At 50.4% G+C, this 27,493-nt stretch overlaps 1 protein-coding gene across 8 annotated transcripts in view; it reads right to left on the reverse strand.

The window, feature by feature from the left end:
* Positions 1 to 27,493, reverse strand: part of ITPR2 (inositol 1,4,5-trisphosphate receptor type 2) — a 4,412,221-nt gene that overhangs the window by 3,826,990 nt on the left and 557,738 nt on the right. For all 8 annotated transcript variants that reach the window (XM_069628470.1, XM_069628469.1, XM_069628465.1 and 5 more), the window contains one exon: positions 212 to 370. In XM_069628470.1, the coding sequence (XP_069484571.1) occupies positions 212 to 370 (159 nt within the window). The remainder of the gene's footprint in view (positions 1 to 211; positions 371 to 27,493) is intronic.

Here is a 27,493-nt window from a genome sequence, read left to right on the forward strand (position 1 = left end):
TCAATGTGCAAAGACACCTGGCCTCCTGGAGCTCCACAAAGCAGTCCTCCACCTCTTAGAACCCATCCCCAAATCCAACACAAATCTGTAAACATTATTTTAAGCTATATGGTGCACACATGAATTTTATCATGATTTACGGACATACAAAATCCAATGGGGGGTCGAACGTATTTCTGTCCATTACAGCGAAACTTCAGCAGAAACTTACATTGTCACCTTCACTCCTGAGTTTCCAGAATGGCTGAATGTAAAACCATGAGCCCTCGTTCCCAGCAGCATCTAGGGATACACGCATGGCATTCTTTTCTAATAGAGCTGGCAATCTCTTGTTCGCTGTGAGATATTTGTTGCTTTTTATGTGGAGTAACTGTAAAAAATATAAACAGATATTTGTATGACATGAGGAATATTTCTGACAGTCGTTTGATAAAACGTATTACTTCAATTTCTAGATGTTCAGAGACTATGTGAGATCAATGAACTATTAGTTGTGGTCCTAGCCTGAATAGCTTGTCTTTGTTTAAAGTAATAGGTGGTCTGCCTTTGGACAAGTGCATTATGTATTTTTTTTAAACCTAAATGCTTCAATGTTTCATATATCACATAAGGCAAGTGTCCATTAACCTTCTTTTTATATATTATATGCATTATCTCAGTATAACAATTCCCATTATAGCTGACGTTTCTGTACAAATGTTTATAACCGTCCAACTTGCTGATTTCTGCAATCACTCTTTTGACACTGGATCTTTCCCCTCCTCCCTTAAGCACTCCCGTGTGCGCCCACTCCTGAAAAATCTTCAGCAGACCCTACATGCCGTGCCAACTACCGCCCTATTTCCATCACCCCCTTCCTGGGTAAGCTGTTGGAGAAGCTGCCATTACCCCAACTCAACTCACACTCCAAACTTGTTGACAGTCTCCACGACCATCAAGCTGGATTCCGAGCGTCCAGAGGAACGGAAACTGCTCTTCTGAACACCCATGAAGAACTGCTCACATCTCTGGACTCCATCTCCCCTGCTGTCCTCATCCTTCTCAATCTCTCTTCTGCCTTTGACACAGCCAACCATTCCATCCTCATAGAAATGCTCCAAAATGTTTATGTCTATGTATGTCTACGTGTTTGTTGAGCGCCAAAGCCCTGGGGCGTCAGGACGCTACATGGAGACAGAAACAGAAACAGGTTGGACAGGACGGACAATAGAAAGAGCAGGTAAGGCCGGCCTAAGTAAATAGTCTGATTTTCTGATTTTTCCAAAAGGCAAGATACCCATAGTATCTCCAAACAGGCACTGACTGACTGACATCCTTCCTTACTGACCGCTTTTCCCAAGTCATCTTGGGCACCTTCTCCTCTCCTACTTCCTTCTCCACCTGTGGTGTCCCCCAGGGTTCTATCCTCTCGCCTTGGCTCTTTAACATCTACCTTGCCCCACTTGCATGCCTCATCTCCTCGTTCTCCTCCAACTTCCGGTGTTACAGATGACACACAGCTCTTTTTCAAACTTTCTGCCGTCCCCCTTGCACCCTCCATCATCCCTGACAGCCTACATGGCATCCAGTCCTGGTGCATGTCCAGCGATCTCTGCTTCAATGCCTGTAAAATTGAAATTCTTCCGATTGGGACCCCTGCTCCCTCCTTCTTCCCTTCACTCTGGCCTTCCTCCTTGTGCTCTCCCCCTGCTCCTTCTTCTGAAGCCAGAAATCTTGGAGTCATCTTCGACTCCTCTATCTTCTTCCTGCCTCACACTCCGGTCATTGCCAAGAAGTCCCACTTTTAGCTCTTCCTTCTCAAAGGAATTCTCCCTTTTCTCACTTTTCCCCAGAGTCTTGATGTTACCCGAGCCCTGGTTATCTCTAGGCTTGACTATTGCAATAGCCTCCCCCTGAATCTACCTTCTTCCACTCTGCGACCCCTCCAGCTAATCCAGATTAGGACAGCAAGATTTATCCTTGGTCTTAAACCCAGGGACTGCATCTCTCCTGCCCTAAAAAGTCTTCTTGGCTCCCAGTTGTTGCACTGATTAAATTCAGATCCCTCTGCATCATCCACAAGGCAGTCTGGGGCCGGCGACCACACTATCTCCAACTTTATCTTACTAAATAGTCTCCCTCTAGACAACTTCGTTCCTCCGGCACCAACACATCTGGCTCTCATCTATGGAACAGCCTTCCCCTGTCTCTGCGCCTTGAGCAGGACTTTCTTAAGTTCCGGAAGCTCCTCAAGTCCTACCTCTTCACTTCCTCCTTCCCTTCTTCTCTTCTCTGCTAATCCCACAGTTGCTGTGATTGGTGTCCGGGGCCCTTATGCATCCTCGGGGCTCGTGACCTCCCACACACCCAATCTGCCCAGCTCATGTCTACCCTCAGCACTTGCCTTGGCACACCCTCCGACTCAGAGGTCGGAGGTTCGCACTTACTCCTATAGTGGTCCCTGGCCTTGTAGTACTCATCAACCCAAGCACTTCATCTGTGGCTCACCCATGAGCGCGGACTCCCCAGCACTCATACCCTCTGCCCTTTTCCTTGCTGCACTTGCATGTTCTGAATGCTCATAAGGCATAGTAGGTTCGTCCTTCCTGTCCCTTATCCCTCCACTGCTTTTATTAATTATTGTGTTTTGTAATGTACTCCCTTGTTCCCTCCCCTCACCGTGTGGGCGCTTTGAAATAGTATTTTACTTGCTGTATAAGCGCCTAACAATCAAATAAAAAATAAATAAATTCCTTTCCCCCCACCTCTTCGATCACAGTTTTTTTTTAAACTGTGTTCATTGGTTTTTGAACAACGTATACCAACAACAAAATATAATAAAACAATTCAGACTGTCATCATAGAAATAAAAGCAATGCATATCGGCACCTTCCTCCAGTTCCCTAATGTATATTTGTCCATCATCACTGTACCAGTCCAGTAGGGCCCGCCAACCCCCGTGGGCACAGTCCCCATGATCCTCATTTCAGCTAAGCCGCAGGGGAGGGAATAAAACCAGAATATCCATGTCCATGCGCAATCAACTCAGTACAACACAGCCAGCGCTCCAACATCTGTCATCAAGAACTGTTCGGATATAGGGGGCGTTGTTGTGCAGCCACAAGATGGACACAACTTTTTGAGCTCCTGTGCATACGGCCGATGAATTATCAATGGAACCTGTTTTTCTGAAATAATGTTATGAGCTAAACTCATACACCACCATTGTAAGTATCCTGCCATAACTTGCAAAAGCGTTGCTTCAAAACTCCTTGGAACTCCGGAGTTCTGTCTCAGATGACTTGCGGCGGCCTGCATAGTCTGTATCTGGAGAGGACGGGGGCTGCCGGAGAACCAGCAACAGCAGTGTAATCTGGACAATCAGCAGCATATGCCGACAGCCGCAGCGCTGATGGCTTATCATTGGCATGTGCCTGGGGGCATGAGGGAGCACACCCGCTTTGACCCCAGTGCAGCAGGATCTGCAGACTAAACACCCTGTCAGCCTTGAGAGGCGCTGACGGAAGCCGTGGCTGCACCCAGAGGCCACGTAGCTGGGACGACACATGTAAACACTGGAGGAGTAGAGATATGCGGATACCGCCTGCGCTAATAGCATTACTGCCACCCGGTCCGGCACTATTAGCGCTGGATCAAGGGTTGAGCAGCAATGGACCCAATGGGGCATTTTTGGTGCAATTGGGCATTTTTGGCGCAATTAGCGTGCACTAATAGCGCTGTACTAATTGCGTCGGAAAATGGGAATTTTTCCAGCGCATTTGCCCCCAGCTTCGAGCTGGGTGTAAATACTGCCAGACTCATGTTTGGGCAAACCCTTAAATGCGGCGGTAATAGTGTTACTGCCACATTTAAGGGCTACCGCCCAACTCGTGATGAGGCCCTTTGTACTTTGGCAATTCTAATATGGCAAATATATACAATGTCTATGTGTTACCACTCTTAATTATTGACTCCTTTAAAATGCACCAACTGCTGACAGTTTCTAATGGCATACAAATCAAACAGTAATGTGAATCAACATCAGACATAGGAAGGAAGACAAGTTAAGTTATACAATGGCAGAATGGTTCTCTTGCTACTAAGACACAGTTCTGTGTGAGGATCCCCCACTTGGGCAACCTATAATAAAGTGTATTAGCAAGCCCAGTCCATATATGTTTAAAATAGTCTTGTTCCCTGGTAAAATGTTCTACTACCCCAATATACCTGAGTTAGCAGAGTTTCTTTGATGGTTCGCCACCCAATCCCTCGACGGTGGACTCCCTTTAAAGCAGGCGCCACGGGTCGTCGAGATTCCTATGAAGAAATGTGAACACTGTCGTCGAGACAGCAGCTTCGGCCTTTGTGGTGCTCGTCGAAGATCGATCGTGGACGTCCTGCGAAGATGAGGCTTGCAGTGCACCTCGATGTCAAGAGATCGTGGCCACAAAGAAGATTAGGTGAAGAACGTAGGCCCAGCAAGGGCGTTGGCTTTGGCGTCGACGATCGGGACTCGACCACGGCTGGCTTTCGGATCTTCATTCGTCGGCGTCTGTGTGGGCTTCAGGTGGTGTGAAACCCACTAGCGGATTCTCCTCGGCCGTCGACAACCTCGACTTTCTCCGGCGGCACTAAGTGGCTAGGGAGCCCTTTTTTCAAATGTTCTTAGGAAAAGGTGGAGTGTTGCGGCTCTGGTCATCGAGCAGCATGGCGTCAAGCGGTCCCTGCTTCTGGGCAACACGGCTCAACGGGCTTCCAGTGGTCACAGAAATCCTCTGAAACCATCCTATCCCATCGACGACGATGGACTTCAATGGCCTCGATGTCCGGGTGCTTTACTTTGTGATTCCTTGGCGGACCCAGTCTCCGGTCGACAGCCTTTCGGGACTGGCTTCCAGGGTGGCTGAGTGAAGATCCGCTTCTGCACAATGTTCCCTTGTAGCTCGCGTAGAGGTCTCATAGCTAGGTCCTCTCTTGGATTAGTCCTTGACAGACTCGACAGCCTTTGGATTTCGTCAAAGAAAAGCAGCAGCAATTTTTCTTCTTCCAGCTGGGCTTCAAGGATAAGCAGCTTCAAGTTTCAAGTTCAGCTTCTGAATCATTCTGGTAAGTGAGAGGTCCCCAGATATTTTTATTTTATTTCAATGTTTTGTTTAAAAGTCAAAACAATCTGACATAGAATAAAACATTTAACATTACATTACATTTCGCTCACATTTCGCTTAACTGATTTTATTGAAATATCGAAATAACACTTGCTGTTTCCAAAAAAGAGACTTTCCTCCTTCACAACATCCCATCCAAAAGAGAGGAGGAAAGAGAACTAAGAGAGACACACATCAAACCAGGATGTATTAGAAAGAAAGAAAAATTGAAAATAAAGGATTGTAATATTCTTTTTTTTTCATTCTCCCCCGTTAACAAGGGTCCTCCTTGTCGATTCTCAATTCCCCATTTTTGTTCCACTATCTAACACAAATTTAATCATCTTCAATACTGCTATTACCAAGCTAGTTTGCTCCCCAAGCAACACCCAGTCCCACCACTCCTTATGGCTCAGAGTTTCTCCATTACCCCTGTGACCATCAAGGAATGTGTGCCTTACTTGATTTATGGACTCACAAACAACAACCAAATAAAATAGTGATTCTACGGAGCCTGGGTCTTCACAGAATCGGCATTGGGCATTCTCAACCACCAGCAGTTTCCTAGACCATTGAACCTCCCTTGCTACAAGAATATTTAGTCAGCACCTTAAAAGAAGATCCCGGTAAATAGGGCAGGGAAACTTTTGCAGGTAGCTTGGGAGAAGTTCAAACCTTTTCTTTCGCCATTAAGAGGTTGCCTAAGCTCATCACAACTACATTGGTCAACGGTATCAATCCAGTTTAACTTTAGCAACTTCTTTTTCACTTTAGCCAGATTTTCCACCAACTCTTTCATCACAATCCCCCTTAGCATCAGAATCCTCTCCACATTCGACCTCCACGCAGTTAAATGTCTATCCTGCCCATCTTTATTCAGATCCAAAATGATAAATGGTGTGATAGATGTCTCATGCAAACATTTCCTGTAGAGTGCTATGGTTTTCCATATCACCATGGATTCAAGCGATTGTAGCTTTCATTGGAATCTAATCGCCCTCAAATGTAATGGATTCGGGAGTCTCAACACTTTCCTCCAGAAGTAACGTTCTAGCTTCTCCCATACTTCCCATGATAGATGTAAAATCGCCTCGGATCCATAGGTTAAGATTTGGGCTACCTTTAGTTTATAAAAGGAAATTATTGGAATCAATGAAAATCATCCAAACCTATAATGGAAGGTAATTCCCTGATTGGTTAAAGTGATTAGGCTTGCTCGTATGTGTGCATAATGATCCACTTCATTGCAACTCCTACTTATCACCACTCCCAGATAGATCATAGATTCCACTACTTCTAGCGGTATGGCTCCCACTCTCCACATGTATGTAACTTAATTTTTTTTACCAGCCGACTGCACGGTCAACATTTTTGACTTGGCAACATTAATTTTCATGCCATTTTTATTCAAATAGGTATCAAATGTTTCAATTCTCCTTTGCAGTCCGATAGGAGTCTGGTCTAAGACGACTAAATTGTCTGCAAAAAGGATCCAAGGCACTTCAATCCGATTTATTTTCGGTGGAAAGGCTGACACCTCAGATTGAGAGCCCGACAGATCAGCAATATAGAGGCAAAACAGCAGGGGTGCTAAAGCGCACCCCTGCTTTAGGCCTCGGAATGTAGGTATCTTTTCTGACAGATGACCCTTCCCAGTCAGCCTAATTTTCACTGATGTGTTCGTATAGAGTGCTTCCATCGCCTCTACCAAGTCCGCGTGACAGTGCCAAGCTCTCCGCTTCGCCCATAATTTTCTCCCTAATTACTCCATCAAACGCCTTTTCAAGGTCCATAAAAGCGAAGTGCAGAGATGTATGTACCAGCTTCCAAGCACCTCTCTTTGAGAATGTTTATTTATTTATTTGAAATTATATAGCGCACGGCAGCCCTGAGTCATTGTGGCAGATGTTACATAGTGTTTGCTTAGTACAGACATAGGTGAGTCAAACCAAACAGCAAAATAGACAATAAATACATTATATACAGAAAATGGACGACGTGCATGTTCTTTGTTACAGAGGAACAGCATCGGTGCCAGTGAAATTGTTGGCAGTTACATCGGGATGACATGGTTAGTTAAACAATTTGGTTTTTAGCATTTTACGGAAGACATTATAGGATTGTTCATTTCTGAGGGGAGTGGGGAGGGCATTCCAGTTCTTGGGGGATGGTTGTTGGAAGCTGGGGCCTCCTGCTTTAGCCCTTTCGAAGGAGGGGACATGGATCTGGCTAGAGAGATGTGTTCTGGTGGGTCTGGATGACGTGTTGCAGGGGATTCTTTCTGAAAGGTAAGGAGGGGCGTTAAGTAACAGGTACTTTTGTGTGATGGCCATTGTTTTGAAGAGGATGCGTTCTCGAATAGGTAGCCAGTGCGCGTCGTTCCTGGCCTGGGAGATATGTTCCCTTTTGGGAATGCTCAATGCTGCTCTCAGGGCATTGTTTTGCGTTACTTGGAGCTTACTGAGGTTTTTGGCAGATCTGCCAAGGAAGAGTGCATTGCAGTAGTCGAGCTTGGTGCCTACTGTGGCTCTGGCAATTGATAGGCAGTTTTTGATTGACGGAATGGATTGACCGCATTAATGATCTTTGTGGTGAAGGCAGCAGAGGAGGCTATCGCACTGACCTGGCGTGTCATAATCAGGGAGGAGTCAAGATATTCCCCTAGGGTTTTTACTGATGATGACGCAGTATTGTCGATGTTGAAGGTGCTGTATTGGGGGGAGGGTTTCTTAAGTGTTTCTTTTGTGCCTACCACAAGGATCTCTGTTTTGTCTCCATTGAGACAGAGGCCATTGGCTGCCATCCATGTTTGGATGGCTGTGTAGATGTTGGTTAGTGCAGTAGCATCTTGTTCGTATATGCCGGTTAGGGGGAATAGGACTTGGGTATCGTCGGCATAGTTAGTGTAGGCTATGTCACGCCGATCCAGGTCATTGAAGAAAGGGAGGGTGAAGATGTTATACAGGGTAGGTGCGGTGCATGAACCTTGTGGAACGCCACAGTGTATGGTAGTGGGAGAGGCACACGCAGAGTCAGAGAATACTCTCATGAGTCTACCTTTGAGGAAGGGCTCAATCCAAGCTGTGGCTTGTGGGGAGAAGTGGGCCGCACTTATTAGTTGCTTGCCGAGAATATCATGGTTAACAAGATCAAAGGCAGCCAACAGATCAAGCAGAAGGAGCAGTGCTGGCTTGCCTTTGTCCATAATGTCGCTCAGTTGGATTTTAAGATCAAGAAGGGCAGATTATGTTCTGTGGTCTGGGCAGATGCCTGATTGCCTTTTGCCTAGGATTTTGTTCCCTTCCAGGAATTGCTGGATTTGAGTGTATGCCACCCTGTCCAGAATTTTAAGCAGGAATGGGACAGTGGTGACGGGCCTATAGTTGTTGGCTATTTCGGGGTCAAGAGATTTTTTAGAAGTGGGCAAACCCACGCTTCTTTTAGGCTGTCAGGAACTGTGTAGTTTTGAAGGATGCATTGATGAAAGATTTTAGAAAGGGGGTGAGGGTTTCTGCACAGTCTTTGATTAGTTTGGCTTTGCAGGCATTACCTTTGCAGTTTGATGGCTTAATTGTGTTGATGATATCTATGACTACAGATTCAGTGACATCCCTGAATGAGAAAGGTTTTATGTTGTCTGAAGTGTTTTTAATATCAGGGTGGGAGGCTAGATTTGTCTGTTTAGAGAGGTTTTTGTGATGCTCATTTATTTTATTTATTTTTTAACTTGTTTATTTATAGTTCAACACACAGGATAACAGAGCATTAACGATGCTTACATCTCACAGGGCATATCAGACCATAGTGTCCCGTCCCCCACCCCCAAATTCCCGGAAGGCAGTGATACGTGTCTCATTCGGCCTGGGCAGGCGGCGAGTCCTCCCCTAACGTGTGGAGGGCCCTCGCGATCAAGTGTGGTTTGAAGGTCAGAGCCGGGTAGTTCTGGTCATAGTCCAGGACCAGGGCCCAAATGTCGGTAAATCGGTAGAGCAGACCCGCTTTGGCTGCCGTGACCTTTTCTGCCATCAATAGGTCCCATAATTTAAGCCACTATAGGGTCATCAGTGGTCCGTCCGTGGACTTCCAGGTGCAAGCCACTGTGATTTTGGCGGCCAACAGCCGTTGGGATATCAGCGCCGCCCTCCTCCTTGTTCTCGCGTATACGCCCGGGAGTGGGATTCCCAGGAGGACCTGCTTGGGCATCAAGGGGATTTCGACCTGGGTGATGTCCCGAATGGTGGCCAGACACTGGGTCCAAAATTCCTTCACTCTAGGGCAAGACCACCACATGTGGAAGTAGGAGCCTGGGTTGCCGCAGAGGCGCTAGCAGTGGGGGTCCAAGGCACTCTGAAAGTGGTGGAGGCGAAGGGGAGGGTAATACCAACGCAACAGGAGTTTGTGGGCGAATTCTCAGTTGGTGACGCAGCGGGATGCCGTGCGTGTTCTGGTACAGACATCCACCCATGTGTGGTCCTCAATCGCATGGCCCAGGTCCGCTTCCCAGTGGCCCATATAGATGGGCCTGACACAGAGGGGGTCTTCCAGCAATAGTTTGTAGAGGGCCGAGATCTTTCCACCGGGCTGGCAGGAGCTCCAGCGGGGCCAGGGGTCTTGTCGCGGCTGCCCGGGTCTGGGGGTGGGAGCACCAGTGCTTCAGTTGAGCATAGGTAAATCTGTCTGCCTCCGTTAGCTAGAAGGGTGAGGGGGGACCCCCTTCAAAGAGTTGCCCCAGAGTTTCGAGGCCTCCCGCCACCCAGTTCCTAAAATTCTGTGGGCGGGCCCCCGGGGCAAAGGCGGGGCTGAGGAAAATCAGGGAGGATGCTCTGAAGCCTGCTGGGATGTCTCCTCGTTTGCGGGCCCACTCCCATGCCTTTATCAATTGCTGCCTGGCGGTCAGCACATCTGGCCTGGTGCGGCGTAGCGCGGTAGGAATGAACGGGAGGAAGTGGAGCGGGAGAAGGAGGCGGGATTGTTCAATCTCTACCCATTTCGGGCATCCGGAGGCGAGGTCCCATGCTTGGAAGTGGGCCAGTTGTGCTGTGATATAGTATTTTCGAAGGTCCGGCAACCCGAGTGCCCCCAATCTCGTGCTGGCCATCAACGTTCTCTCCAAGGGATCCGTGGTTTCTTGCCCTTCCAGATGAAGCCACTGATTTTCCTTTGAAGTCGTTGTAAAGGGGGGAGGGGAATTGCGGTTGGGAGGGCAGCGCACATATAGAGAAAGCGAGGAAGGATATTCATTTTGCTCGTCGTTATGCGCCCCAGCAGTGAGATATCTTGAGTTTGCCAGTGGGCTAGGTCCTTTTCCAATTCCGCAAAAGGTGGTGGGAAGTTGACCTGGTAGACCTTCGTAGGGTTGGCGGGAATCCGGACCCCTAGGTATGGGATCGGTTGGGTGCTCCATTGGAATGGGCTGTGGCTCTCTAGGGCTTCCCTTTCGCCCGGGAGCAGGCCCACTCCGAGTGCAATCGATTTGTGAAAATTGATAGCGAAACCTGAGACTTTCCCGAGGGCCCGGAATTCAGCCAGGGCTGCCCTCATGGAGTTTCTGATGTTTGTGATGGTCAGCAGTACATCGTCTGCATACAGAGCAATTTTGTGGTGGGTTGTGCCGATCCGCAGGCCAGAGATCAGGGGATCCCGGCGAACTCGCTGGGCCAGCGGCTCCATGGCCAAGGCGAAAAGCAGGGGGGATAGCGGACACCCCTGTCGTGTTCCACATGTGAGAGGGATCGGGTCCGACAGGCGGCCATTGACTCTCAGTCGGGTCCTCGGGGCCTGGTAGTTCGCCAGAGCCATCCTCATAAAAGTAGCTCCAAAGCCGAAGGCCGCTAGGGCGAGAGACAGATACGACCAGTCCACCTTATCGAAGGCCTTAGTGGCGTCTAGCGCGATCAGGGCTAGCTGCTGGGAGTCCTTACTAACGATTTCAATCAAGTCTAGTGCCCTGCGAATGTTGTCCTTCGTTGATCCGTGGAAGATAAACCCCGTCTGATCTGGGTTTATTATGCTTGGGAGAACAGGAGCAAGGCGGTTGGCCAGGACCTTGGAGTAGATGTTGGCGTCCAAGTTCAACAGGGGGATGGGCCTGTATGAGCTATTCTCTTGGGGGTCCTTTCCAGGCTTGAGAACCAACACCGTGATAGACTCCTGCATTGATGGGTGACTGTGCCAGAGGCCACAAACGAGTTGAATAGGCGAGTCAAAGGAGCCACCAGTTGAGGGCAGAAGAGTTTATAAAAGTGTGTGGAGAACCCATCCGGGCCAGGGGCCCTCGGCTTTAGACTCTTAATGGCCTCCTCCACTTCCTCACTGGTGATAGGTGTCTCTAGTTCTTCTCTCGCCTCTGGTTTCAAAAGCAGTAGCGACGCCTCCTGAATGTAGGAGTGCTCCGTGTGGTGGAGCTTCCCTTGTGCATCGCCGAGACCCAGGATGAAGTTTCTGCTCTTTTCCTTGGCCAGCTTGCTGACCAGTAGTTTATTAGCTTTGTTGTTATGAGCGTAATACCACTGTTTGTGTTGTGGTCAGCAGATTAGCTGTAGCATCGACGTGATGCGCCTCGAGTCTTTTCCTTGCCATTTGTAGGACCCTATAGGACTTCGGGGACCAGCCCTTACGTTTATGGGTGGCTTCGGCCTCATGAACCTCAGCTTCCAAAGTGGCACTTGTCGCCCTCATCTGTTTGTGGTACGTGACTCCTTGGGCGATCAGCTCTCCTCTAAGCACCGCCTTCATGGCGTCCCAGGTATTAGCCAGGGAGGTGTCCTCGTCTGGGTTTTCCGCAAAGAAGTTTCTAATTGTTCTGGCGATCGTGTCTCTCGTTGCCATGTTACCCAAGATAGGGTCGTACAAGGCCCATTGGCGGTGGGGAGGGTGATCCGATTTGTGCGCCTGCAGGGTCAACGAGACCGGAGCGTGGTCCGAGAGGATCCGGGAGCCATTTGTGACATCGTCCATAAAGGTCAGGATCTGAGGGGAAACCAGTAATAAGTCGATTCTGGAGAAGGTACGGTGGATGTACGAATAGATAGCACTCTCCAGGAGTCAACAATGTTCAGGGCATGGAATAAGCGGAGCTGGGCTGTTGCCAAGTTAAGGTCCCTGGCCGTTGGGGGGTGAGATCTATCCCTGAGGGGGTCCGGGACCCCGTTGAAGTCACCGCCGACCACCACTTCCCCTTCGATAAATGGAAGAAGGGAGTCCTCCAAGTCCTGATAAAATCCCACCTGGTGCTCATTCGGGGCGTAGGCTGAGACGAGGGTGTAAAGTTGGCCGAGGACAGAGCACTTGACCGCCATAAAGCGGCCCTCGGGGCAACTCAGCGAGTCCAGGATCTGGGGCCGTAAGTCCTTAGCGAAAAGAATAGCGGTGCCTCACTTCTTGGTTCCGTTGGAGGCTAGAAATTGGAGAGGATAGAGTCTACTTTGCAAGCGAGAGAAGTCTGCTGGGAATAGGTGCGTTTTTTTGTAAGAAAGCAATTGAGGTCCCCTCATTGTGCAGTCTTTGGAGGATGGATTTCCTCTTCAGGGGGGAATTCAATCCTCTGACGTTTAAGGTGGTGAACTTTAATTTTAGGTGTGGGGGCTGGTGCTCCAAGTCCAATTTCTGTGGGGAGGGAGGGGAGAATGGGAACGGATTAAGTCGGCCATAGCTGTGAGGAATACGCTGCATTGGGGTCTCCTGTGGCTGAGGGTTTTTTAAAAATGGGTCTTCAACGGGAGATAAGAACTTCCAACAGCGGCCTCCAACGGGAGGGCCAAACTGTGACCGGGGGGGCTGATTTTGATCAGTCGGTGGCTCCCCCGGCCTCTCCGGATGTCACAAGGTGACATTTCCAACGTAGTTGAGAGTCTCTCCAGGGGTAAAAAAGGTGACATCCACCCTGGAGGAGGGTATGGACCGCATTGGGTCAGCGGCGAGCTTGCAGGTATTCTGGTGGTTCCTGCGCTATGTGTGCTTCGGAGCTACCAGCCCCTGTTATCTCGGTTTACGCTTTCTCTGCACCCTTGACCACGGGGTCCGCCTTGGCTTGGGCGAGGCGGCATCTTGTCCAGAACTTGTCTGGCTCGAAGAGTGCAGTTCTGTAGTCCCAGGGGAGTCCGGGCGGAGGATGGATGCTGCATCGTCCAGGTGACTAATGGTGCGTCGAGTGCCCTTATACGAAAACTGTAGTGCCGTGGGGAATAGCCAGCGATAGCGGATCTGTTGGTCTCGCAGGAAGAGCGAGAACGGGCGCAGCAGCATGCGCTTCTGAAGGGTTAAGGGGGAGAGATCCTGGAAAATCTGTAGTGGGGAGCCCTGGAAGGAGAGTTCATCATTTGAGCGGCCTATCGCTGAGATGGCCTCCTTGGTAGTGTAGAAGTGCACTCTTGTAATGATGTCCGGAGGAGCATCCATATCTGATCCTCGGCGGGGGCCCAACCGATGAGTGCGGTTAAGCAGGAGCTGCGTTTCATCCAGGTCTGGCAGCAGGGATTGAAAAAAGAGGCTTATGTATCCGGGAAGCTCCTTATCAGTGATCGCAGAGGGGATTCCGCGGATGCGGAGGTTATTGCGCCGGGAGCGATTCTCCAAGTCCTCCTGTTTACACTCGAGGATTTCGGTTCTGTCCATTAGTGCCTGGATGGAGCGTTGGACCTCCATCAATGCATTAGAGTGATACGTAGCCAGCTCCTCGGACTCCCCCAACCTATGTTCGATGTTGGTGACTCATTGTTCTGTTTGCTCAAGTTTGGTCGTTAGTTCGGTCATGCAGGACCTGAATTCCGACTTGATGTCGGTCATGAAAGCCTGGAGGTCTTCTTTAGTTGCGAGCGACCCTTTATCTTTGGTGGATTTCCGGGGGGGGGTGAGTTTGGGGGGGGGAGCGGTCTTCTTCCTCCTCTCCGGGGCCAGCAGCATGGTGGAGATGTCGCCAAATTTAGTGGTTTTTAAAGCTTTAGACATGGCTCCAATGTGAAGGACCGCTTCAAGGGGCTCGGCAACTGCGCACAGGGACTCCAGGCGTTGGCCGGAGGGTCCGGGGATAGCAAGGGCTAGAGAGGTGGAGTGGGCCGGGGCGCCCCAGGAGGCTGTGCAGATAGTCAATGGTCAAATCCCCTCAATAGTGGTCAAATACCTTGGTGGCGCCGCTCCCAGAGGCTGAGTGGTTACAGGTCTGCAGGTCACCCTCCGTGGATTAGTTCGGGCTGCAGGTCCGCTCCCTTTGGCTGTAGGAACGGGGGTGAGCAGGTGGGCAGGGGTGCCCCAGGAAGTCAGTGGCGTAGCTTAGGCTGCAGAAGAAGGGGAGCACCTCCTCTGGGCCACAGAGAAGCAAACGCCAGGCCGCATCGCTGGAGGGAGGCAGCGGGCGAGGGCCGGAAGATGGACCAGGCCCCGCAGGCAGGCTCGTGCGCGTGGAGGACTGCCGCGCCACCCCCGGGCCAAAAGTCCTGGGCCAGCCGAAGTTGAAGGGAGGGGCCACTCAGCTAGGCAGCGCCCGCATCGGCGTACCTCCGGTTTAAGCTGGAGGGGGTCCGGTCTCCGAAGCCGGACTCCGGCGGGCTAGATGCGGCCAACGAGCCGTGGGGGGAGGGGCACAGAGGAGCTGTCGCCATCTTGAGGGGGATCATCATGCCGGCGCCGGAGAGCCGCCCTTGCCGTGTTTCGGCAGGCCCGGGCCCGTTAAGCGCCCAGAGTGCGGACAGCGATGCAGGGGAGGCTTCCGCAGCACATCTCAGGTCGTGCAGGTGAGTGGCATGGCAGGAACCGGAGGAATTGTGTTAATGGCCGCGGGCCCATGCGGAGGCCATCAATGGAGCAGCCACAACGCTGGCGCTCCAGGCCACCCATTTATTTTCTTTTGCAGTAACTCAATTTTATTTAACAGAGCTGTCTGTACACTGGTACACCATGCTTTGTCTTTAACGATCTTTTAATCATAGAGAGGTTAAGAGTGGTACCCACCCCCTTGACAAACCCTGTTTGCCTCAGGCCCAGGATCCCACTCTTCTCCGGCCATTAATTTTAAATCTCTAAGCAATACCGACACAAAGAGTTTTCTCACTGAATCAAGGAGGGCAATGGGTCGTTAATTTTTTGGCTCCGCCCTGTCCCCTTTTGTAAAAATCGGGACGACGTTAGCCTCCTTCCATGAAGATGGAATTTCTTTGTTTATCATAATCATGGCCACCAGAAGTTTCCCCCACTTTTTCTTATATTTCTTCAATTCTTGGTTTGACAGGCCATCTGGCCCTGCAGCTCGTGATGAACTCAGATTACCTATCATCCCAGCGTCATGATCATTGAATACAAATTTCCAAGACATGAGCAGTTGCCTTCTAATTCCGTGCGCACTCCAACCCGGGTTTGCAAATAAAGAGGTGCAGTGCAGCACCGCGCCTTTTCTGATACCAAATTGATAAAATTTCCCTGACGGAAGGTTCCCCCATTATTAATTAATTCCCAAGTATTTCTAGAGTTTTTAGAACAAACTGCCTTGAGCATCCACTACGCGTCGTTCTGTGCTCTGATAATCTTTGAGCCTTTACAACAATTTCTATATTTCTGCCTTACCTTTTGTGATATCATATGATATTTATAACGCACCTATACACAAGTGTTTCAAGGCGCGACGAGGCAAGGGAGGGGGAACAGAGGGAAGACAGGCAACGATCTTACTAGACCAGGTGTCATTCAGATCGCACAAGTGCAAGGGAAGAGGGAAAAGAAAAGTCTGGGGGGGGGGGAGTGCGTTACATGGGATAATAATCATAATAACATCAAATAAATAAAGAACGGCCAGCAGGTGGCAAGTGCAGAGTGAGTGCAGACATAAGTGCTGGTTAGGGGACTGTAGGGATACAGAAAACAGTCCCCAGGTTCAGGGGTTGTCAGGAAGACAGCGTAAGCGTGCAGCTGGCAGGGCTTGGGCCAGAGAACAGATGGGTGGACAGGTAACCCGTGCAGTCTTAATATCAGCCAGGACTTCAACATGGGAGAGGGGGAGAGAAAGTGGAAGCAAAGAGGAAGGTTTTTAGGTGCTTCTGGAACCGAAGATGGTTCTCCTCAAGTTTCAGGGAGGCGGGAGGCTGTCCCAGAGGGAGGCCCCAGCCGAAGAGAGAGATCTACCACCAACTCGTTGCTTGGAGAAGCGACTGACCCTGAGGGAGTTGGAGGCGGGTGTTCTTTTTTGCTTGCAATTTTGCCCATCTCAACGAATGTTTCTAATATCCCTTCTCATCACTTGTCTCCTCTTTACCAACTCTTGATCGTACACATTTTTTTTATATACATTTTTATTGGCATTCATAAACAACTGAACAAACCAACCCTTACCCCCCAAATCCCCCACTTCCTCCCAAACAACCCCTGCCCCCCCACCCCCACAGGTCATGGTGCATCTCTGCATCTCTCTTAAGGTCTGTCCTTAATTTCTTAGCTCGGTCCACGCCGCCCCTCTCCCATGCTGCTGGGCAATCCAAGTTCCACCATATGGGGCCACCAGGGACCCCTGCTTCCTTCCAACTGGCCCCTCCCCACCCTGGGCCCGTTCCCCGGCCCCATATTACACCAAGCCCAGAAGCTTCATGCTACGCGGGCACAAGGCTGCCCTGGGGTCTCTTTTAAGGAATTGCAGTACCAAGTCCCAGTCCAAAAGAAACTGTTGGTGTTCTCCTCTTAGCGAGTATGTCACTTTCTCCAGTGATGCTAGCATCCAAACCCTTCCTACCCATTCATGTTCTGCGGGCGCTTCTTTCGTCTTCCACTTTTGTGCTACTAACAGTGCCCCTGCCATCACCAGGATCATATACACCTTCTTTTGGGCCTTTGTCCGCATCTCGTCCAGAGTACCATCCAGCCCCAAGATAAACAGCCCTGTGTCTGTGCCTCCAGCGATGTCTATGTCCATTATGTCATGAACCGCTTTGCGAACCTTGTCCCAGAACGGGGCTACCTCAGGGCATTGCCACCAGAGATGTCCCCAGGAACCCTCCTTTCCACATCCCCTCCAACACAGGGCGGTCTTGGACGTATACATTTTAGCTATCCTGCAGGGGGTGAGGTGCCATTGGTACATCATCTTCACCCAAATATCTTGAATTTGTAAGGAATTTGTCAACTTGGGAACTTGATATACGCCCACAGGGATTGCCATTGTTCTAGCGCAATTGATTGCCCGGTTTCTTTTTCCCAATTGGCCATAAAGCTCCACTCATGCGCCGCTTCCCCCTCCTTGAGCAACCTATACAAATCCCCCACTAGGTGTCTGTCCCCTGCTTTAGTTGTAACATATTTCTCAAACTGGGTAAGTTCCCTAGTGGCCACCCCTTTATAGATGGGTGTAGGGCCCAATGTCTTAGTTGCATATATCGGAACCGCTCCTCTTCCCCCACCCCGAAGATGCTTTTACAGGTAGAGAAGTCTCTTACCTGCCCCTCTCGTAGAGGTCCCTTAGGCACCTACAACACGCCACCTGCCACGCGCCAAAGTTGGCGTCAACTCCAGCCCAGGGGTAAACTGAGGATTAGCGAAGATGGGTGTGAGAGGTGGAGGGAAGGTAGTAAACCTTGATCTGCGCACCGCTTCATCCCATGACCTACCTACCAACGCCTCAATTGCACTGAAATTCATCCTCCTGTGCCTGTCCTCCCGGGGAAGCCACAAATCCCCCTCCAGCCCATAACCTACTACTGCCCTATCCATTTCCCTCCACACCTTCCCCCTGTCATTCTTCATCCAATCTTGTAGTACCCTCATCTGGCTGCCCGGTAGTAGTTTACCATGTCCGGTTCCCCCATGCCTCCTCTGCGTCTGGGCAATTGCATCAGTTTACGGGGAACTCTAGGCTTCTTGTTCCCCCATATGTAGGCCTGAGTGAGCTTGCTTAACTTTCTAAAGAAGGGAGCCGGAACCCTAACTGGTAACGCCATGAACAGTTACAATCATTTTGGAAGGTAACCATCTTTAAAGCATTGATCTTGCCTAACCAAGACACAGCCACGGGTCCCCAGCCCAGGAGCAGTCCCTTGATTTTCCCCAGTAGCGGGAGATAATTTGCCTCATACAGATGTTCTATTGTCCCCGTAATAACAGTCCCCAGATACCTAAACCTACCCTGCGGCCAGGCAAAATCAAAGCTCTTCTTTAACTCCCTTTCTACCCCAGGGGACATCTGTAGACACAGCACCTCCAACTTACTTTTATTGATCCGTAGCCCTGCAATTCGGCCAAACTCCCCAAAAACACTCTCGACCGCTTACAGGGATTCTCGGGGGTTCGTCAGGGTCAACAACATGTCGTCTGCAAAGGCAGCTACCTTATATTCTCTTCCACCGAACATCACCCCCTTAATCACCTGGTGAAATCTGATTTTACTCAGAAGCGTCTCTAGATATATCGCAAAGAGTAGTGGCGACAGCGGGCAGCCTTGCTTCGTGCCTCTAGATATCGCCACCGGATCTGATGCCTCCTCATTGATCATCAGGCGCAGTGTGGGACTACGATAATTCGCCTCTATCTTGCCCATGAATTTTTCCCCAAAACCCATCTTACGCATGGTGGTGAGGAGAAAGCCCCATTCTACCCTATCAAACGCTTTCTCAGCGTTGAGGGCCACCACAATAGCCTCCATCCTGGATTTGTTTACTTTCTCTATAATATGGGCAATCCTCATGGTATTATCATGCGTTTGCCTCCCACGTACAAAGCCAGACTGGTCAGACTCCACTGGGATGGGAGGAGGGGTTCGAGCCTGGCCGCCAGAATCTTTGCAAAGATCTTCACGTCCAGATTGATTAGAGCAATCGGTCTGCAGGCACTGCAAGTTGTAGGATCTTTCCCCTGCTTAGGGAGTAGTACCACTTTCGCCTCCTCCATAGATGTGGTTATCCCCTTCCCTCCCCCAAATGCATTATATATAGCAACCATTTGCGGGTCCAAAACGTCCCTTAACGTTTGATAAAAGTCTGCTGTGAAGCCGTCAGGCCCTGGAGAGCTTTGTTAAGAGGGAGAGCCACAACAGCCTTGTGAACCTCCTCTATAGTTAAGTCATTCTCAAGCTCCTCCATATCCGCTACCTTAATCCCAGTGAGGTGGCACCCTTCCAGATACCTCCCCTGGTCCCCTTCCGCTGGGCTGTCCGATTTATAAACCTCCCCATAATACCTTGCAAACTCCCTTTTGATTTCTTGGGTCCCTGTGACCTCTCTCCCCGCCGCCGTCTTAATTCTCAGTATCCTTCTCTCTTTCTCCTCGCTCCTCCACTTTCTTGCCAATAGCCTATCCGCCGTGTTAGCCTTAACATACAACTTCTGCTTGAGCTGTAGCAGTGCCCTCTCTGCCTTGGCCAAGTCTTCATGTCCAATTGGCCCTTAATCATCCTATATCTCCTCCTAGTCTCTGCGGAGGGTCTAACGGCTAACTCCTACATGACTGCCTTCAAATTAGCCTCCAAATCTTCTTCTATCTTCCTAATCTCCCTATCCGTCCTAGCCTTGATCCCTATAATCGTCCCCCTAATGGTGGTTTTAAAGGCATCCCAGACAATCCCTGGATCCATGCCCTCTGTATCATTCCTCTAAAAAAATTGGCCAATTTCCTGTCGCAGCTCCTCTTGCAACACCTCAGCCTTAAATATGTGAGAAGGGTATTTCCATTTCCACAGTCCCGCCGCCTGCGATGGAGAAGCAAGCTCTAACACAATCGGAGCGTGGTCTCAGATCGCGTCTACTTCAATCTCCCTAAGCCTGCCTACCAGGGAACGTGACAACCAGACATAATCTATCCTGGAAGCCGACCTGGCCACATGAGAGTAAAAAGTGTATCTGCTATACTCACCCATTTTTTCCCGCCATGCGTCAACCAATGATAGGTTCTCCATTTTGGTCTGCAGCTCCTTGGATGGTTTAGTCTGAACTTGGAAAAGTCTCGCACTCCTATCTCTCGCCGGGTCCCAAGCTAACTTGAAATCCCCTGTATTATATTACCCTTGGCAGCCCTCTCCAATTTACACAACATTGCTTGTATGAAGTGGTCCTGCCCTGTGTTCGGAGCATAAAGGGTTGCCACTGACCACACCTCCCTACCTCTTTGAAGATTCAAAACCAGGAATCTGCCCCGACTTGTCCCGGGAAAAGCCTGTGACAGCTATGTCTAAACCGTTTTTCAGGGCTATGAGGACGCCCCCCTTCTTCCCCTGGCCGTTCGATTGATGAAGACAGCTAAACCCCTTCAGCCTCAGCCTCTGCCTATCCTTTTCGTGTATGTGAGTTTCTTGAAAGCTAATGATGTCAGGGTTCTCTCTCGCCAGCATTAGCTCCACTTTTTTCCTTTTAACCGGCAAATTCAAACCCCTGATATTCAGGGATAATATTTTCATAACTTTACCCATTGCCTATAGAAGCCGAGGAATCCAAGACCCATGCCCTGTTTCCCTCCCACCAGACCTGTGACGCTCCCCTCACCGGGTGTGCACTTCCGGCCTCTAGCCCCTCCCGAACCTCCTCCTCGGGGGCAGTGCCATTTCCCAACCCCAGTTATCCCATTGGCAGGTCAACCCTGACCCTTAGGTAATCCAACTTGACCCTCTCCATCCCTCCCCATAGCCACTACTGCCTCATCTAGACACCCCTTCCCGGGTACCCCAAAATCTAACCATATTTGGGTCTTGAATTCAATTTGGCGTTGAGCCCCGGGTCTCCCCTCCCCGGGTCGGACCCCCTCCACTGGGGTAGACACCCACCGGGCCTGCCGGGCCCCTTCTTCTCCTCGCTTTCCTTCTTGGCGCTTGCATCAACCACGTCCACTCCCTACGTCTGGGGCTGGCTTCCCCTGCTTCTGTCCAGCTCAAACACCAATCCAAACGGAAATGTCCACTTGTATTTCATACTCCTCTTCTGTAGCTCTTGCGTTATCGGACGCATCTGCCTCCTCTTGTTGAGAGTAATGGCCGACAGATCCTGGTACAGCTGAAAGGAGGACCCATTAAAGCTGAGGGCATCCGCCCCCCTCGCAGCCCTTAAGATTTTCTCTTTTTGAGTATATTCATGCAGTGCCACTAACACATCTTGTCGCCGGGCACCAGACTCATCCCTTCTGGGCCCCACTCTATGAGCCCTGTCTACCCTGATCTCTTCCGGGTTTGTAACATCTGCCAGGGGAGCAAACAGCAGCTTCACCGTCTGTTGGAGGTCTAAATCTGTGACTGATTCTGGCAAAAATGTCACCCGGGTCTTCCCCTGGAGCTACTCCGCTTTGCCCTTCACGGCGGGGGGGCCTCCTCCTTCCTCTGCGAGGGCCTGGGGCTGCCCTCTTACCTCACCCCGGAGGTGGTCCCACACCACGGGATCCCGCCCGGGCCTCTGCCTCTCCGCCAGTGACTCTCCTGCCCGGGGCTGCGCGAGCGTGGCTCCACCAGCGCTCACTGAAGGCCATGCCGCGCTGCCTGGCCACTCTCTCCTCCCTGCATTCGCGGCCCCTCTTGCCCGGGGCTGTGCGGGCTCAGCTGCAGGCGGTGCCAACTGGCCACTTTCTCCTCTGAGGCAGCACCACCCCCGCTCTGCTCCAACACCATGCGCCGCTGCACTGAGGCGCTGAAACCACCAGGTAGGAGCACCCGTGGAGGGGAATTGCTCAAATTATCCCATCTTTCTTGCTGGGGGCTCTGGGAGCACTCCTAGCACAAAGTCGTCTCCCCGGCGGCCATCTTGGATCTCCCCGTACACATGTTTTTGAACCCAATTCCCTTTTGCACTCTTGCCACCTACATGACAAAATTCCTTTAAAATTCCCTGATAATCTACTTCCCTCGGGTTTTCGGCAATTAGGGCCCTCTATCGAACTATTACTTTGGTCATATCTTAGTTTTCGCCTTAATCGATTACCTCCCCATTCCAATTCAACCTCACCCATTTTGTCAAGGGGGTTTCTCTTTTCCCATCCCAAGACTCAGTAAGGCCCTCTCCGCTCTGACGGATCTGAATATGTTAAGCTGTCTCTGAGCCTCCTTCACTCTGTTGGCTTTCTCCCTATTCCTTCCCTCTGCTAATTCTTTCTGGGCCTCCCCCAAATCCTCCTCCAGGTCTTTTTCTAATCTGTCTTTCTCTTTCCATTTAGCCACTCTGAGGGAGATTAGCTCCATCCTTAATACAGCTTTAAAAGCATCCCAAACTGTTCCCAGGGGCACCGCCGCACGTCGTTTAGTGTGAAATGGTCTCCAATTGTACCCTTTCACCGCTTCCGGTAGAATCCTATATGTGAGCATCTCACTCAGAAATCTCCAGGACCATTATGGCCTATACGGTTTGAGTCCCCCAAGATAAATCCACAAGGGAGCATGATCGGATAAGGTCTACCTTGATTTCTAACAAAGCTCCCAGAATTCCAGGGGAGCCCCATGCGTATCTGATTCGGGAGAATGATCGGTGTACATGGGAGAAGCATGTGTATCCTGATTCCCATCCCATTTTCTCCCACCAAAGGTCTCTCATTGCCATACCTTCCAATCGGCCTCTAATCGATTTAGATGGGTGTTTCCCTTTGTTTGTGGCCCTCTTGCTCCTGTCCCCTTCAGGTTCCCAAGCTATGTTGAAATCCCCTGTAATGATGACTTCCCCTTCTGTGAATCTTTCTAGCTTCCCTAGGGTGTGAAGTAAGAACCCGTCCTGACCCGAGTTAGGGGTGTAGATGGTGCCTACCATAAAAACGTTCCTCTCCATCCGGACGTGCAAGAACATGAATCGACCATTTGGATCTGCTACTGTTTTCAGCACATTTGCCCCGAAGGAGTCCTTCAAACCCACTAGTAACCCTGCAGACTTATTCCACACGTTCGCCTGGTAAATTTGGGAGAATTGGTGTATCTGCAGTTTATGGCCATCCCCTTTCTTGATATGTGTTTCCTGCAATGATATTATGTCTAACCCCTTTATTTGTAGGGCCACCTTTTTCCTCCTTACAGGGGTTTTCCATCCCCTGATGTTATGCGATAAGATTAACAGTGGTTTAATTGATATAGTCCTCTCCTACAACTTGATCCCTTTCTTGGTTCCGTCCCCTATAGTATTATCAAGCTTTGCCTTTGTGACTCTCCCACCCCGCCTCCCACTGCCCCCCCAGCCTTCCCCCTCTCCCACCTCGCTTCTCCGGTTAGGGCTCAGTATCCGAGAACCCCACCTAAACGGGTGGGACCCGGCCCACATTTCAACCCAGAACTTTGTGGTTACATCAACCATCAAGGTACTCCAAGCGGTGCCTCACTCCTTCCCAGACCAGGCCAGTGAAACACTATGTGATATCCTCTTTGCACCCCTTCTTCTCAGCTCGGCACCCCCATTTTGATAGCTTTGCTTCTCAAGACCCTCCTTTTATGTTGTAGAGTAGGGGATCAGTCTCCTTTCCCCTCCACTCTTCTTCCTCCCTGGAGTCCTTTCAATTTAGACCACTTCCTTCCCTACGCGGAGGACTATTCCCATGGCCTATTTTTTTGTTGTTACTGTGTACCGCGTCTTTGATCCCTGGGTTCTTCCTGTCCCTCCTCCAGTCCCAGAATTACCAGGCCTTCTGCACAGGTTTTAGCTCTCTGTTGCTTCCCTTCCCATGAGAACGTTAGGCCGAATGGGAAGGTCCATTTGTACAGGATTATTTCCACCACTTAGATGTTTGTTACTGGGCCCATCGCCCTTCTTTTCTGAAGCGTGGAGACGGCTAAGTCCTGAAACAGGCTCACCTGTGAGCCATTGATCGTTATCATGGACTGACCCCTGGCTGCCCCGAGTATCTTCTCTTTAACTTCATATGAGGCTAGTGCAGCAAACACATCCCTAGGTCTGGTACCCTCGCTGCTCCTCTTATGGCCCACTCTAGGGATTCTGTCAATTCCGATCTACTATGGGGTCGAGTCTGCAATAAGTTTTGCAAAGCATTGATGAGCTGTTATTTTCAGGGTCTGCGTCGGAGGTTAATTCTGTCAAACCTTTTATTCTAATGTTAGACTGTCTGGAGCGATTCTCTAGGTCCTTGGCCTGGATTTCCAAGTTATGTGTGGCGGTCGCAATCTGCTCCAGAAATTCAGAGTTCTGCTGCACCTTCTTCTCCACCTACTACAGATCTTGCTCCGTCAGATCCACTCTGTTTCCAAGGAGTTAATTTCGTCCCTGACCTCCTTCAATTAATTCTTTATGTCTTCCTTAAGATTAGTCATTCATTCCTGATAGGACGCCGTCAGCCTCTCCTCCATCCATTTCAGGCAGGTTAGGAGGTCATCCTTGCTTAGGGCCATTTCTTCATGTGAGGCGCAAAGGGGCTCCCCTCCTTCTTCTAGTATGCTCTGGGCAACAAGCTACGACTCCTCTGAGAACATTTGCCAGCACTTCTCCAGTTGGCCCCTTCTCGTGTTTTTCTTGGCGTCTTGTGCTACCGGGGTCTGCTTTCCCTTATTTCTGAGTATCTGACTGCTCTCAACAAGGTATAGCTCCCCCAGGGCTTGTCAGTCTCCTTTTCCCTGCCCGTGGATTGGCAGCTTTGCTCAGCCTGTTCCCGTGTGTGAGCCTTTCGCTCTGGGGCTCCCAAGCAACCCCCAAATTGGCTCCTTTTCTTCAGGGGCTGCAATTCACCCCAGCGCCTCCCTGCTTCTGCAGACCCAGTGTTGTAGCATCAACATTGGGGGGGGGGAGGGGGCTGAGGCAGAGCAACAATGGAAGTTGTCTCACTCTGTCCCTCTTCTGCAATTTGCTGGGTCCTCCTTGCGGCGCTTTGGATATGCGCCTGCTGTTTTGGCTTGTGTGATGGGGCAGGGGCCCGCCCAGCATGGGGCACTGCGTCTGTTGCAGGAGGCGGCCGGGATATCCCACTCCTCTCCCCGAGCCACTTGTTCACCCCGCAAATGATGCAATAACAATGTCGCCAGCGGTTTACACCCCGAGCGCGGCCCTCACCTCTCTCTGACTGCCTACAGAGTCACATGCCGGAGGGTCTGCTCCCGATGATTGCACCTTCCATGTGAGTGCCGCGTGGGGCTCTTTGCCGGCAGAGGCTCCTCCTTGTAAGCCCCGGGCTCCTCCAATCTTCTCCGGCCGCCTGCCCCTGCGAGTTGCTGGGTCCTCCTTGCAGTGCTTTAGTTATGCAGCCGCTGTTTGGCTTGTGTGATGGGGCAGAAGGCCTGCCCGGCACAGGGTGCCGCATATGTTGTGGGAGGTGGCCGGGTCCTCCTGCTCCTCTCCCTCGGTAGCCCCGCAGATGCTGTAGTAATAATGTCCCCAGCTGTTTAACCCCAGCGTGCGGCCCTCACCTCTCTATGACGGCCTGCCGAGCCACGCGCTGGGGCGTCCACTCCCAATGATCGCCTCCTCTGTGTGGGTGGCACGTGGGGCTCCTTGCCGGTAGCAGCTCCTCCTCACGAGCCCGGGGCTCCTCCAATCTTTCAAGGCAAAGTGTGTGGGGGGGCGCAAGCCGCCTCCCTTTTTCTGTGAAGACTCTGCGTAGGAGATGCATTCGCCCCAGCAGCTCCTGGGTCTCTGCCTGCTCCCTCGTTCACACCGCTCTTCACGCCTGACACCCGGTACTGTGCAAGCCTCGTTGTTTCAGCTGGTTGCTGGCCAATCCTCTCTCTGGGGGATTCCACCGGCTACAGCAGGGCCTCAGATGTAACAGGTTCTTCCCTGGGAGACCTGCTTGCTTGATAACATGCTTTGCTTTTTCATTTTTATGGGCCTGGCTGGAAGCTCATGAGAGTGTGGCATCACTCTCCGGCGGCCAACTTGGATCTCCTGCAACAAGCTTTTGACACTATAGATCGCAATCTATTGTGGAAGAAATTAAAATCTAAAGGATGCCTGTTAGATCGGCTGACAGCCATTAAAGATCTATACTTAGGAACGAATATGCAGATTAAGTTGGACTAATAGGGGCACCTTACAAAGAAAATGGATACTGTAAAGTGGTTAAAACAAGGATGCCCACTAGCCCCAATGTTATTCAACTTCTTTTTGAAAATCTGAAAACGGTTTTGGAAGACAAAACAACATTCCCTCCCAAAATCAATGAAATGGAGGTCGGGTGGCTATTATATGCGGACGATTTGATCCTTTTGGATCAGACCAAGATCGGGCTGCAGAGAAAACTAAATATCCTTCAGAAATATGTGGCTAAAAATAGTGAACTGTGACAGCCAACCCAGCCCTTTAAGATGAGGTAGCAATACTTTGAGATGAATGGGGATGCAGAAGTTATTGAAACATCAATAATCAAAATGACTCAGGAAGTTGGCAAAGTTTAACTGTTTTATTATCAATTATCTAAAATAGGGAGCACAACGGACATCAACTGACATCTCATAGCATGGTCTCTCAATTTGCTTCATAAAAAACCTCAAACTTATAGTAAAAATGTGTCATTGATCTACTAACGTCATCCTACGTGGCAAACTACAAAAACCTAGTGGAAAATGTGATAGGCTTAGAGGGAACATCAAGGTATACGTTTCATACCAGTCTAAAAAGTGATAGGCTCCTTAATATCAGGTGGGACTACTAAGCCCATCCTTCAAACAAGTCACTACGAACGTCACTAAATACACAATGTCCCATTGGCACTCTTACATCCGTCAGTACTTTTCTACCCACGTTAGCAGCACGCAGGCTGGACTTCCAGGTGCTGGTGAGCTGGTCATAAGGAATAAGTTACTTACCTGTAACTGTTGTTCTCCAGCATGGGCCTGGCATGGATTCACATGCTCATGAATATTCTCCGTCGTCAGGCTGGGAATCCTTGGTAAAGAAAAAATAAGTATCAGTTTCATTTCTGATCTGTCTTTCTCAGTAATAACCAATCACTGGTCTCTGGGTCATACTGCCCCCAGCCAATGACTGCCCTCTCCCTAAGCCCCGCCTCTGGCAGCCATCTTCAGATTTGGTAGCACGCAAAGTGGCAGTATGACCAAGTGAAGAGCCGTAGAGGGGCAGGAGGGAGGGTTCGCATGTGAATCCATGCCAGACCCATGCTGGAGAACAACAGTTACAGGTAAGTAACTTATTCCTTCTCCAGCATGGGGTCTGGCATGGATTCACATGCTCATGAATATAAGAATACATAGAAGTACACATGCACAACCACGGAGGTGGCAAGACTCAATATTAAGCATTACATAAAACTCAACATTAAGCAACAGGTTGCGCAGCACTACCTGGCCGACTCTGGACTCCTCCCTGGAAACCCGGTCGACGCAGTAGAATCTCGTGAAGGTGTGCGTCGACCTTCACGTAGCAGCCCTGCAGATGTCCAGCAGGGGCACACCAGACAAGAACGCCGTGGTAGCAGCGATCGCTCTGGTCGAATGGGCTCTCGAATGGCCGGGCAACGGTCGGTTTGCCAACCGATGACAATGCATGATGCAG

This window comes from Ambystoma mexicanum, chromosome 12 (genome assembly GCF_040938575.1).
Source record: "Ambystoma mexicanum isolate Mex_15411 chromosome 12, UKY_AmexF1_1, whole genome shotgun sequence".
Taxonomy (NCBI): Eukaryota; Metazoa; Chordata; class Amphibia; order Caudata; family Ambystomatidae; genus Ambystoma; species Ambystoma mexicanum.